Source organism: Thamnophis sirtalis, unplaced genomic scaffold (assembly GCF_051295495.1).
Source record: "Thamnophis sirtalis isolate CommonGarterSnake01/CBP01778 unplaced genomic scaffold, rThaSir2_p1.2 scaffold_2, whole genome shotgun sequence".
Classification (NCBI taxonomy): Eukaryota; Metazoa; Chordata; class Lepidosauria; order Squamata; family Natricidae; genus Thamnophis; species Thamnophis sirtalis.
In genome coordinates this window covers 140910562-140925092 of record NW_028261382.1, presented here as the reverse complement: position 1 = coordinate 140925092, position 14531 = coordinate 140910562, and the positions used below count along the sequence as shown (strand labels likewise).

The 14531-nt window shown below is 33.7% G+C and overlaps 1 protein-coding gene across 5 annotated transcripts in view; it reads right to left on the bottom strand.

The window, feature by feature from the left end:
* Window positions 1-488: 488 nt before the first annotated feature.
* Window positions 489-14531, bottom strand: part of RB1CC1 (RB1 inducible coiled-coil 1) — an 83808-nt gene continuing 69765 nt past the window's right edge. For 3 of the 5 annotated variants that reach the window (XM_014074838.2, XM_014074829.2, XM_087707066.1), the window contains 9 exons: window positions 13848-14001; window positions 13079-13187; window positions 12748-12988; window positions 10966-11020; window positions 9156-9203; window positions 7282-7340; window positions 2236-2372; window positions 1740-1810; window positions 489-1437 (listed from right to left, as the gene is read on the bottom strand). In XM_014074838.2, the coding sequence (XP_013930313.2) occupies window positions 1360-1437; window positions 1740-1810; window positions 2236-2372; window positions 7282-7340; window positions 9156-9203; window positions 10966-11020; window positions 12748-12988; window positions 13079-13187; window positions 13848-14001 (952 nt within the window). In that variant the 3' untranslated portion in view covers window positions 489-1359. Of the gene's footprint in view, window positions 1438-1739; window positions 1811-2235; window positions 2373-7281; window positions 7341-9155; window positions 9204-10965; window positions 11021-12747; window positions 12989-13078; window positions 13188-13847; window positions 14002-14531 lie in introns of those variants that run through there. The other 2 variants (XM_014074846.2, XR_015695646.1) reach the window with 2 other exon arrangements.

Genomic DNA, 14531 nt, shown 5'->3' with positions numbered 1-14531 from the left:
CAGAACAATTCGTGATTCTCATTTTTGGTGAAGACTAAGACTGGAAATTTTAACAGACAGAGATCCAAGCTCAAAATAAACAGGAATGCCCTTACTAGGGAAGTTATTACGTAGGGCATGAATAAGTAGGGTTTTCAGGCAAACGTTGCACAGCCATTTGTCTGGGATAGTTTGAGAAGTCCCAAGGTCTCTCTGAACCCTAGAATTCTAGAAGAGAAATGATTTAAACATTGTGTTGCCTGTAATTTACTTAAGATAAAAGTAAAATTATCTTATTTTACTTAGGTCTTTACTGTGCAAACATAAATGATTATTAAAATAATTAGCTTGATCATACATGGAACATTTCAGAAAACTACTTTACAGGCATTTTAAAAAAATATTTATACAAAGTATCTTATACATTCAACTTCAAAATTTACAAGAACAATCATGGATAGGACTGCCCTACCATGTAGAATTTAAAAAGCATGTAGACCATTGAAACATTTACAGGTTCAAATCTTTATTGTTTTAAAATTCTACATGTCTTTTACAGTACAATAATTTGTTATTTAAATGATCTTTGTATAGTTAATGTACAATGGTTTTTTTCCTCCCTGAACCTTAGCCATGAAATACAATTTCATTAATATGATTTTTCTTTTAAATAGATCAATACAAGACTTCTCTGAGGACTGGGAAGGGTGTCTCATTTAAATACAAGAGCATAGCTACTTCCTTTCAAGATCTGTGATCAACCCTTCAAAAACTTCAAAGACTGATCCATATTAGCTTAGCAAGATACTGTGTTTTTTTTCCTTTCTCTTATATTAAACAGCTTTTTAATGCAATAAAGCAAGTTGCAAGAGTTACCTTTTCATCTATTGAGGCAAACTCATGCTGAAGAAAATTATCTGCATGCAATGAACACTCCCGTATTATAAATAACTGATGGTTTTATACATATTATAAAGAATCTGTTAAAGAGTGAAAGTAGTTTGATAATGGTTTCACAAAAGGACAGATGCTGGTAATGGTAGTTAACATTTAACATCTAATATGAGCTAATGTATATTTAAACAGGCAATTAACATGGCTAGTAAACAAGCCATGATTTGTAAGATTTGCCCTTTCAGAAAATGAACTCTTTTGGTCCACATTTCTAAAGTTATCTGAATAAAAAATCGGAACAATTAGGCCAGACATTATGATGAATTTCTTATTTCTAAAATATAACACATTAAAAAAAGGGATAATATTAGGGAGCATTGTCATATGACCTCTGTATAAAAAAAAATGGCCTGCTACTTGGATTGATGAATGGGCACTGAGGGACTAGCCAGAAAATATGGTATTGAGTTGAGTTTTCCTCATGTGTTATACTTTCTTATTCCATGGTACTGCTTTTACTCTGTAGAATTTTGTACCCAGAGGAACTTTGAATCGGTTTTGTGCCTGAGGAAGAAAAGAAAGAAAGAAAATTATTCTAAGGGTAGCAACATATCTATAACTAACAGTAAACAATATTTTTTGTAGTTTGCATTGCATATATGAATGGGCACATGCTCTATGCTGACATTTTAGGTACTTTGTAAGTCAGTAGAACATGGCATTTCATATTTTTCCAAGTCTTTTTCATTTATTAAACAATTATGCAAGTAGGAAAAGAGCTGTATTATTTCTCTCAGAAAAATAATGGTCAAATTCTATTATATAATTTAACTGAATCACGACTAATCAAATAATTGAACCCTTACCTTTTTTGCCTGACAATATTCTTTTTCCATTACTTTCCCTAACACCCAAGGTCTTCGAGATGTTCCAGAAGCTACAAGAAAAACGTTCATTACTTGAAAACATTACATACATACATACATACATACATACATACATACATACGGTTCAAGGTTATATATCTATGTATTTAACCATTTAACAGGGAAAAACTTCCATATGTAACTAATACCATTTTGATAAGAGGACACATAATTTTTCCTCTTTCCTATCTGTAAATGGTATGAAGACAATAAGGACTTCCAAAAATATTATATTACAATATAAACATTATGACATATTTATTTGTACATTAAATGTTTCTACTTAAACATAGTTGTAAGTTTTTAGCATTACTTAGCTGTGCTTATACATAATTATAATTATATATGTGTGTATACATGCCAATAAGTACACAATAGTTCAAACATTTTTAAAAATATATATAATAAAAACACTTTCCAAAGTGCTGACACTTACCACACTCACCTGGTTTGAGATCTAGTGCTGCAAGAGATTCTGAGTGTAAAAAATACAAAGTTGGGCTAACAGTAAATAATACATAGTTGTCATGACGTTCATCCAAGATTATGAGAACCAAATCGCCAACCTGAAAACTAGTTTTTAAAAAAGAAAAAGTTAAGCATACATAATGCAATATTGAGCAAATATGTATTTACTTTAAAGAAAATCCCAAAGTAACCAAACACAAGATTATATCCTAAGTATTTATTTTTGTGGTTCATAGAAATATTCTGTAAATCATGAAATTCCAGTTTCAAATGAAAAAAATTCCTTTGCAAACTCGTAATTTTAAGAAAGGGATTTTTTTTTTAATGCAGAAGGTACATTCTGGAGTGGTAGGTGGGTAACTGAAGACGACACTGTGGCACAATTCTAGTCACAATTATCTAGAATATAAAAAAAAGTTTTCATATGTATAACCCTGATGTATACTAATATGAGTTAATGAAAGCTAATCATTTTGAAATCCCAGTGCTTTAAGCATGAAGTTTTTATTGATAAGTGGGTAATATATATATATATATATATATATATATATATATATATATATATATATATATATATATATATATATATATATATATATATATATATATATATATATATATATACACACATACACACATACACATACACATGTGTGTGTGTGTAAGTATGTATATGTGTGTGTGCATATATATATATGTGTGTGTGTGTGTGTGTGTATGTATATATGTGTATGTATATATGTGTATGTATATATGTGTATGTATATATGTGTATGTATATATGTGTATGTATATATATATATATATATATATATATATATATATATATATATATATATATATATATATATATATATATATATATATATATATATATATATATATATATATATATGTTTTCTGAGGTTTTCGCGGGTGTTAGTATGTAGGTCTCTAGTTGTTCGGGTTTTCTCCCGCGTAGAATTGGCGATGTCTTGGCGACGTTTCGACGAAGTCTCATTCGTCATCTTCAGGCTGCTTCAGACTACTTCAGGCTTGGTGTTTCCAGGAGTAGTGTGAGATCTCGGCTGTTTATTCCTTTTAACAGCCAGTAGGGGATTAAATTTAACTGCCAGTAGGGGATTAAACTGATTGGGTGGGGGTTTGGCTGTGTCTTGATTGGGTGGAGGTGTGTCCTTATTTGGTGGAGGAGTGTTCTGTTCTGATTGTTTGGGGGGTTGTGTTTCATGTGAGGGTAGGGTTTTTTTTTAAAGAGGCTAATTGTGCTTTTGCAGTCTGGCTTCTTGTTCTGGGTCGTGCCTCCTCATCAGTTTGTGTTTTTGTCTGTTTTCTTTGTGGATGTTTTTTGGTGATATTCTGTGTGGCTATTGTGGGTGTGGGCCTGGTCTCATTCATCATGTTTGGGACTCGTTTGTTAATAAGGGCAGGTTTCCAAAAGGCTGGCAGGTGGGAGGTATCGTCCCGCCTGTTCATGCTGTGTGGGCGTTTTTCTATTTCAATTGCTTCTCTGATTATACGGTTGTTGAAATGTTCGGCCTTGGCGATAGTTCTAGTCTTATTGAAATCAATTTTATGTCCTGTGGCTTTAAGGTGTTGGACCAGGGAGGAAGTTGGTTCCTCTTTTTTGATTGCATTTTTATGTTCTTCAATGCGTGCACTTATTCTTCTGTTGGTTTGTCCGATGTATGTGGTGGGGCAAGTAGTGCATGGGATTTCATATACTCCTTGATTTTCTAATTCAATTTTGTCTTTGGGGTTTCTTAGGATGGTGGATATTTTCCGGTCTGTGCAGAATGCTGTCTTGATGTTGTGTTTGCGGAGGATTTTGCTGATTCTGTCTGTGGTGCCTTTTATGTATGGGAGGAGGGCTTTTCCATTTTCTTGTTCTCTGTCCTGGACTTTAGTGGGGGTTTCTTTTTGGATTAGGTTGGTGATCTTATTTCTTTGGAATCCATTGGATGTCAGTACGTTAGTGAGAGTGTGTAGTTCGGTTTTTAGGTGTTGTTCATCAGCTAGGCGTTTTGTTCTGGAGATGAGTGTCTTGGCTACGGAATTGATCTGGGCTGGGTGGTGGTGTGAGAGTGCGTGCAGATAGCGGTTAGTGTGTGTTTTCTTCTGGTAGATGGTGTGTCCTAGGCCCAGTGACCTACTTGTGAGCTTTGATGTCGTATCACTCTTCACCCAAGTACCAATCAAAGAAGCCTTAACAGCTATCCAAAACAAATACAACCCCCCCCAAACACATCCTTGATCTGACCAACCACTGCCTATCTAACACATACTTTATTTACAATGGACAAAAATACAAACAGATAGAAGGAGCACCCATGGGATCACCCCTCTCACCCGTCATTGCCAACCTCTACATGGAAAACTTTGAAACCCAAGCTCTAGAAAAATCTGATCACAAACCCAAACTCTGGCTCAGATATGTAGACGACACTTTCATAATCTGGCCACATGGGAAAGAACAACTGGACAACTTCCTTACACACCTCAACAGCCTACACCCCAAAATACAGTTCACCATGGAAACAGAAGTAAACAACCAACTCCCCTTCCTGGACGTCTTAGTCTACAAGAAATCTAATGGCTCCCTAGGACACACCATCTACCAGAAGAAAACACACACTAACCGCTATCTGCACGCACTCTCACACCACCACCCAGCCCAGATCAATTCCGTAGCCAAGACACTCATCTCCAGAACAAAACGCCTAGCTGATGAACAACACCTAAAAACCGAACTACACACTCTCACTAACGTACTGACATCCAATGGATTCCGAAGAAATAAGATCACCAACCTAATCCAAAAAGAAACCCCCACTAAAGTCCAGGACAGAGAACAAGAAAATGGAAAAGCCCTCCTCCCATACATAAAAGGCACCACAGACAGAATCAGCAAAATCCTCCGCAAACACAACATCAAGACAGCATTCTGCACAGACCGGAAAATATCCACCATCCTAAGAAACCCCAAAGACAAAATTGAATTAGAAAATCAAGGAGTATATGAAATCCCATGCACTACTTGCCCCACCACATACATCGGACAAACCAACAGAAGAATAAGTGCACGCATTGAAGAACACAAAAATGCAATCAAAAAAGAGGAACCAACTTCCTCCCTGGTCCAACACCTTAAAGCCACAGGACATAAAATTGATTTCAATAAGACTAGAACTATCGCCAAGGCCGAACATTTCAACAACCGTATAATCAGAGAAGCAATTGAAATAGAAAAACGCCCACACAGCATGAACAGGCGGGACGATACCTCCCGCCTGCCAGCCTTTTGGAAACCTGCCCTTATTAACAAACAAGTCTCAAACATGATGAATGAGACCAGGCCCACACCCACAATAGCCACACAGAATATCACCAAAAAACATCCATAAAGAAAACAGACAAAAACAAAAACTGATGAGGAGGCACGACCCAGAACAAGAAGCCAGACTGCAAAAGCACAATTAGCCTCTTTAAACCCCCCCCCCTACCCTCACATGAAACACAACCCCCCAAACAATCAGAACAGAACACTCCTCCACCAAATAAGGACACACCTCCACCCAATCAAGACACAGCCAAACCCCCACCCAATCAGTTTAATCCCCTACTGGCAGTTAAATTTAATCCCCTACTGGCAGTTAAAAGGAATAAACAGCCGAGATCTCACACTACTCCTGGAAACACCAAGCCTGAAGTAGTCTGAAGCAGCCTGAAGATGACGAATGAGACTTCGTCGAAACGTCACCAAGACATCGCCAATTCTACGCGGGAGAAAACCCGAACAACTAGAGACCTATATATATATATATATATATATATATATATATATATATATATATATATATATATATATATATATATATATATATGTGTGTGTGTGTGTGTGTGTGTGTGTGTGTGTGTGTCTATGTGTATGTGTATGTGTGTGTGTGTATGTATGTATGTATGTATGTATGTATGTATGTATGTATGTATGTATTAATGATAAGCAAGAAGTTTCCTGTTTCTTACATAAAGAAAGAAAACATTATTCTATACACTTAACTGTTGTCCCCCTCACCTCCCCGGAATGATATATCTTAATTTTCTTAAACTTTTCAGAAAATAAATTAATTACTAAATGCAAGATCCAGGGAAATACGCAAAATGGCAAAACACTCATAATAGGTTTTTATTCTAATTTCACTGTTCCAGATAGAGAGATAAATCTCTATGCATAATGAATGAGGATTCAAAAATAGTCCTTAGTGATTTTATTGGCAACAATATATTGCAGAAGTAATAAGAATGCTGGGTTCACTAAGAGAAAGACATTTGGAAAGGATGAAATATTTTGTATTTTCTAGTACCGTAATCAGTAACAATTATTACTGCAACTGGCCATAATCTAATAGGGAAAGAATAAAACAACTGGAGAGGTTTTTTTTAACGGCTAGGTTTTGGCATCAATAAAGACAAAACAGCAAAAATTGGATTGTTTTATTCCTTTCAGGTATCATTTTACAGAAGGGAAATTTCTACAACAAATCATTAACTGGGATGTCTGAGCTAGATGCATATCTCAACTGAATTTACTCACAGTGCACAGCAAAACTGCTGGATTCCTGTGGAGTTCTGGATGGCTTCAAGATTTTATAAAAATGACTAAGGTTTTTTAACCAATAATAAATATAAATGTCAACAATTTGTGCAGTTTAATTAACAGTGTGTGTATGTACACATGGATACTTTTTGGTATTTGTTTACAAATTCTTGTACAGGTTAACTTGTATCTACATTGTATCTCAACAAAAACTGCATGGTAACTTTTATTAAGTTTTTAAAAAGTTGCGCAGGTAAGGAATTCAATTTTTTTTTCAAGATTTTGCAAATAAACAAATGTAAATAATTAACCCACTCAATAGTTTTCAGACATACTGATTTCTGTATTAAAGACGACAATATTATTTTTAAGAAGAATTAATTTAAAGAACATTTCACAATTAACAACATGTGTACTTACTCTCTGATAGCAATTTTTTCAGAATGTCTTAGAGAAACTGAAGACATGCTTTGAGACATCTGAAAAATATAACATTACTATTATTTTCCTATTATAGCAAATATGATAAAGCATGTTCTAGGCATAAGTTAATATTGATTAATCTTGTCACAGACTGACATTAAAAAAAAGAAAAATGTCTTTGTTTGCTTTTTATCTATTGTTTGGACAAAACATATTATAAATTTAAAGCAATTTCATCATATGAAGATAAAAGAAATTAGTCCTTACTATTATAACTGACTTTTATGTATCCTTATGCTTTTATGAATGTCAACACATTTTTCTTCAATCATACGTCCTACATTATAACTTATACTTTGTACTTATCCAGATTGCTTGCCAACTCCATTTTTATATTCAACATTCTACAAAACACGAAATGCCGGAGCAAAAATATTTTTCTGATTTATTAACTGGGGTGGTATAAAAAGTAACCAATCTGGGTTGAATTACTGTTTGCAGCAGTAACAATATATGCCGTTCATTTAAAACATATAAATGTGATTAATACCTTTTTATCAACCCTTTTAGAAATTCTCATTTAGAGAACCTAGACTACAGTATATGTCTGCAATGAAATGAGACAGAAAATTAAGAGAGCCTTTTCAAATAACCCTGGAGGAAGTTGGATTCAAACTGACATCGATAGGATCCTGAAACGAAATCAAATCCTTATACTAGTGGTATATCTAAAACCTGAGCTGAGAAAAAAATATATTTTAGAAATCTTCCTAATTAAAAACATTTGCCATTTGCTGCTCAGTTACAGCAATAATGAGCTGGAAGATTTGAAAGAATAGGTGGGATAGACAGATCATTATAGAAAAAAATCATAATGATCACTAGGAGTTGAAAATGATTTGATGGCACATAATCATCATCAATTCATTTGGTTTCTTAATATTCTACCAGGAAAATGTGCAGTCGGTATTTTGGTTGCTTTAGTAATTGAAATTCAGTACAGGTAGTTTTTGCTCAGGAACTATCCATGAAAGGGAGTAACTGGTGCACAACATGAAGTTGAACAAAGACCTTCCTAGATATGGCTGCCATCTTTGAGCAGGAGCCTTGACTCCCAACACGACCCCCAAGTTATCCACTGTGTCTGTTTTTTTTTTTTATTACAGTTGCATCAATGAGCAGTTGCTAAATGAGGCAGCCACTAAACAAGGGCTATTTGCAGTAGTGATAACTGCTAAAGAAGTGGCAAAACCATAAAACTATCTTTAAGTTACTCATTGCATATTTGTGTATTTTTTAAATAAAGCTAATATAAATCCTTTTTTTAAAATAAAAAGAGAACATTTTCTTTGTTGTGTTTTTCTTACTAATCAAATACTTTATTGAATTGGATATTAGATGCTTCCAAATGTTCTGTTGGGATTTACAACTTCTAAAATAAATATAGATATTTTTCATGAGAGAAGTGCCCAGTCTTAAAAATTTGGAAAGCAAGTTATTTAAATCCACGAGATCAACTTTAATTGTGTTGTAAAGCCACAAAATGAAAATGTGTTGTCTGATGAATCTTTCGAGTCACTATCATTAGTTGTGAACTATGATTCAAGAGGTGAAATGTCTATTCCTAATTCCCAGTATTTGTTTGACCCTTTAATTTTAAGAGGGATGAAGTGAAAAGCAGAAGGAAGAAGGAACAGATCTTTTTCTATTCTCTCTAACCTATTGCTCCACATTTGCCTTCAAAACTAAAATATGGTGGATATCCTACCTCCGAACAATATATTCTTTAGAATACATTTTTTAAAAATTTAATTGACTGACTTTATATATTCTTTTGAATAAGTTTACAAATTAAAATGTACAAATCTTACCAATCTTTGATTGAGCCTTTTATTTTCCTCCTCTTTCAATTGCAGTGTCTATAAAAAGATGCATTTTATTACTTTACTCAAATATGTAATTGTATATTAATATTATATAGCTTTATAAATGTATTCTCGATATTTTAAATTGCAATCATATTCATACCCTCTTAACACAAAATACAGAAAAATGAAAATATGTTGAAAATTTCATATATGTACAAATTTTGTACCTCCCAAATAAGACAATGCAATGTATAGATGTACCATGAATTTCAACACTTTTGTAGAAATTTCTAATGTACTTCACATGTCAAAAAATAGCATAAACAGGAATACATTAGAGAAAGACCCAGATATGCATACACAGAAAGACTGCACATAGAAAACTCCATTAGTAAAAGACAGAATAAAACTTACAATTGATAATTTTTGGCAAGGAAGAAAAAAGATAGATGCTCTTCTCTAACAAATACAATCTAGCAAAATTGAAATTTGTTCCTGAGTAAACATGGGATTAAAATTAATGCTGAAATGCTTAGCTCTTTCATCCAACTTTATGTTTGTGTATATACTGTGTTTGTGTGTGTGCTAGGATTATATTTTCATAATTACAGCAAACTAAGATGTTCAATAAAACTTCAGAGAATCTGCAGAAAAATACATCTGCATTTCAATTTTGTTAAACCACAATGTTTGTCTCAAAATACCAACCACTTCACTTGAATTGATATTACCAAATATAGGAGGGAGAGCAATAGAAAACATTCATTTTTGTAAGCAAGCACTCCAGAATTTCTGATTTTTGGAAAGCAAAGCAGGAAAACTAGCACGTACTCTTTACTTCTTTACTGCAACACTGCTAGGCAATGTGTGATAGAATATAAAGTCAAACCTTTCTTAAAAGAAAACGTACTGGAGATTCTTATACCTAAATAATTAAGCTAAATAGAAATTATTAAATCTTAAGGGATTCTGTATATAAAATGAGTGCTCTGTTGCTGAATTATGGAAATATCCCTTAGTCACATAACAGGTATCTATCGCTATCAGAAAATAAACTTTTATAGCTTTCTTTATATATCTAGTGTTTACCAGGAGTGCTGGATAAATTTAATCACCCTTAAAAAACAATCAAAACCGAATACTTCTTAAAATTAATCTGGGCACCTACTGATTATGCAGACATCCTCCTGTGGTTTTTTTTTTTTTAAACTATACAAAAGTAGGTTTTTTTGGTCTTCTTCTAGGATGTTTTTTAATCTTTACTCAGAACATTTGATTTAAAATACAATAATTAAAGTAAAATATTTCTCTATATCAGAGAAATCACAAGTCACAATCAGTACCAGCTTTGATTTCTAGCCAGCCTTCATACCCATAAAACTCAGAAATCATTAATGTAACAGCAAACACAGCTGTATAAACAGATTAGTGCAAAATCAGGCTGCTGTGAATGCATGCAGGTCTTGTAAGCATGGGTACAGGTGGGGATTGGTTCATGAAAAACAAAGGGGCTAGGTCTGGTTAGCACAGAGCTGAAGGACTAATCAGGGAAGCAAGAAAACACTCAGAAGACAATAGTAAACAGCTTCCATGAGGTTATCAAGACACTGGCATGGATATATTCATGAAGTCAGCATGTTAGCTCAATTCGAAGGACATTTTATTTTGTAAATATAACATGAATAGTATTGGATACACAATGGATATATGGGAAGGAAAAAAGCTGGATGTAGGCTTCTTCCCAAACCTTAATTCTGCCTAGAATTACCAGTAATGCTGCTAAAATCTGAGACTGGCTTTAAAAACTACTCACTTTTTCTAACATCATTATCCTCTGTTTTTCTTCAGACAACATCTGGACATTTTCACTAAAAAAAAGAAAGCAAGATAGAATAAATTAACAAGAAATGAAGTTTTTTTTTTAAAAAAAACTGGCTCTTCAACATATTTATAATGATTGTTAAAGAAGAACTTTTGATAGTATAACAAACAACCAAAAAAGATTAACACAACCAAGAAAGATTAACAACCAGGTGTTTAGCATTGGCCAAATGACCCTAAATACTTTGAATTATAGATGTGTCAAACAAAAATGATTAAAGTGGAGTGTATATAATACGTTCATCTTTTCCCGTTTCATGCAAGCCTCATGTATACAGATAGATACACGGCAGCAATTGAAGCTGCCTTTCTTACACCAAATATTCTGGAGAAGATAAAAGTCTTATTGGGGGTAATCAGAAGTTGGGCAGATAGAGACCAAAGCCAAAATGGGACAGATGTCATCAAACTGGCTATTAGTAATGGGATGGAATATTGCTTGGATGTCAGTCATAGTAGAAGTGACTATGAAAACCACCCAGATTGGCCTTGCAGACAATTCCTTCAAATCCCAAGGAATCATTATATGTACATGTACTATAAGAAAATATGAGTGAACAAAGTACTGATAGTAATAGAAATTTGTGGGCTAAAAAAAGTCTATTGGCACCAATATGCCTGCATTCAATTTGATTAACTTTAATGATGCAGGATAAATTCTTTATTGATTAATGCCAAGCATATGTACTTCTAAACAGATCAGTCAGTTTAAAAAGATGCAGGTGAAACAATTGTCGGTCTATTTGTACCTGAACTTTGTCATGGTCAACTCAGATTTGGAAGAGACTGACAATGAGCAGCCAGCTCCATAATTACAGGAAAGATTATTGCTATCTGAGCAGGCAGAGATGAGGTTGATCAGCAACCATCTCTGAAGATGGAGGCTAAACTTCCACCTCCTCCCAATGCAAGGCCCCACTGTGCAGAGAAGAAGGCAGAGGTGTTCTCAAGTGAGGCAGCTTGCAAGGAAGGAGTCTTGTCCTTCTAAATGAACAACACTAGGTATCCTTTTGAAGAAGGACAGCAAGCTCAAGACTCTCCATTGATGACAACTGCTCTTAACTCTTCATGCCCATTGACTCCTGACTGATGAGCCCTGACTCTGGGAACTGAGCTGGCTGAGGAACCTTCCATTAAGTTTTCACCTTTCTACTTTGCCTGCCCATTTTCTTGCCCGCTGTTTGGATTAGAGCTCTTTTAAGGCAAGCTTGCTAAAACTATGAAATACTGTTTTACTACCACCACATGCATTTGACGTGTATTTTGATATTCAGGGATTAGAAACCTTTTTCAGTGATGAATAAAACTGATTTCTGCTGTTCAAAATGCTTAATATAAAACAACATTCCTCATAAATTTGAAGACTGAAATTTCATAAAATATATGTAAAAATTAAACTGATGTGATGAAAAAGGGTGTTTTTTTTCCACTTAAACAGAGGGTCAAATGAAATATGACTGACTAATAGTTAAGGATTTGGCAGTGATCCACATTCTAATTTTAAATGTATTATCTTTTAAAATAAACAATTAATAATCAAGACATATGTTCTAACAATCAAACCTTATATATACATTTAGCATGATAATGATACAAATGTATAAAAAATTACTCAGGAAAAAAACTTAGGACCAGCACTTTAAATGGGGTAGGGGAAGCATATTTCATTCATTCTGTAATATTTAGGTATTTATTTCAATGCAAAATGACTTACTTTACAGTCATCATGCTAGTTTCTAGTGTGGAATCAATTTTTCCTTCTTCTGCTGTATCAGAACTCAAACGTTCAGTTTCTGATGTAAAATCAGCTGCACAAGCTCCAGAAGGTTCCAGAACAGGAGGCAAGCATGTTGAGGAAACAAGATTGCTATTTTTCAGCTTATTAACTTCTTCTTCAAGTTTCTTCTTCTCTTCAAGTAAACGAGCGCGGTCTTCAGAAAGACTTTCAATCAGATCTGAGCAAGGCATTTCAATGATTTATATTTAATATTGCACTGAACAATTGCTATGGTATGCAACCCTAATGTATTACATTGCATGCTTACCCTTGTCTCTTTCTTGCTGCTGTTTTATCAATTTCAATTTGTCACTTAGATCATTGATTATATTTTCTTTTTTCAGCTTTTCTCTTATTAGAACAGTGTTAAATGTAGTCTGAAAAGATAGCATTAAAATTAATTTTGGTAACACAGTGAACAAAATGTAGATGTACACACTCTTAAGGATTAAGTGTAATTCTTAATAGTATTAAAACACGTTAGAAGCTTTTAGATGCATAGGCTTGGAACACATCTAACATTACATTGTCCTGTTACTAGATTGCATTTAAGTCTAAATAACATTGATATTTAGAAATTGTAAGGTAAAACATTTCTTCATGAGCACAAAATTAAGTGGAAGTTTGCTAGATATGAATACTTGAGAGATACAAAGATGATTTTGTAGGCATGATTGATTTCTTTACTCAGGTCAGCATCTATTGTTTCAGTCACATTGAATTTTTTATGAATGTATGTATGTGTATTATGATTGTTTTATATATATAATCTGTCTCCCATTCCTGGGATATCAAATCTTCAGTAATGTAAAAGAACTCAGTGAAGACCCAGTTAAAATGAATATGGATTCTAAAAGAAAAGGAATGTAGTGACCTTGCCCCCAAAGTCAAGCAATCATACTTTACATACAAAGACATAAGGATATAATCAACTTTTGAAATTTGAGGAATTCGTTATTCAGTCTGGCAAAACCAAAAAAGATTCCAATTATTTTATATTACCCCCCAACAAGAAAATCTAATCTGAAGTCATAGACCTGCTGCTCTGCAGTGAGTGATGTTCGAATGTTTTGCATTTCTTCATTTTTTCGTTTTTCATATTCTTCAAGCTGTTCCAAAAACTTCGCTTTCTCTTCCTGGAGTTTTTCTTGAAGTTCTGTAACCAAGCTTGAAGCAGACGATTCAAATGAACTTGAAAAAGGAAAAAGAAATATTCAGAATATAATCAAACAATCTGAAGTAGTAAAAAATAGGCAAAACCTCAGTATCATTTAATCTGGCATATGTAAATATAGCTAATTAATGGTAGCTGCTTCAGTGATTACCAGATTTTAGGATAATTTGGGACAAAATAGGTGCTACCTTGCAATAACTATTTACAAAATCAAAGCCAATTTTAAAAAATGAATTCAGCAATCTGGTTTTCTAATGGTTATCTATACTTACATCTGTTGTTTCCCCTGTCCCCACTTTAACTGTACAAACAGTATATAGCAAAGCAAATCAAGAGAATAAAAGATGTTTTAATAGAAACAAATAGCTCAAAACTGAACAGTTTTAGTTCAATTGGAATTATTTTGGTGACTTCATTACATTTATGGAACAAGACTTGATGTTATTGGCTCAGAAAATAGAAGAGACTGAAACCCAAACCTCCTACATTCATTCAAAGGTGTTTTTTTCCTTCAAGACAACTGGACTGTTTTTTTCCTTGAGGAAGA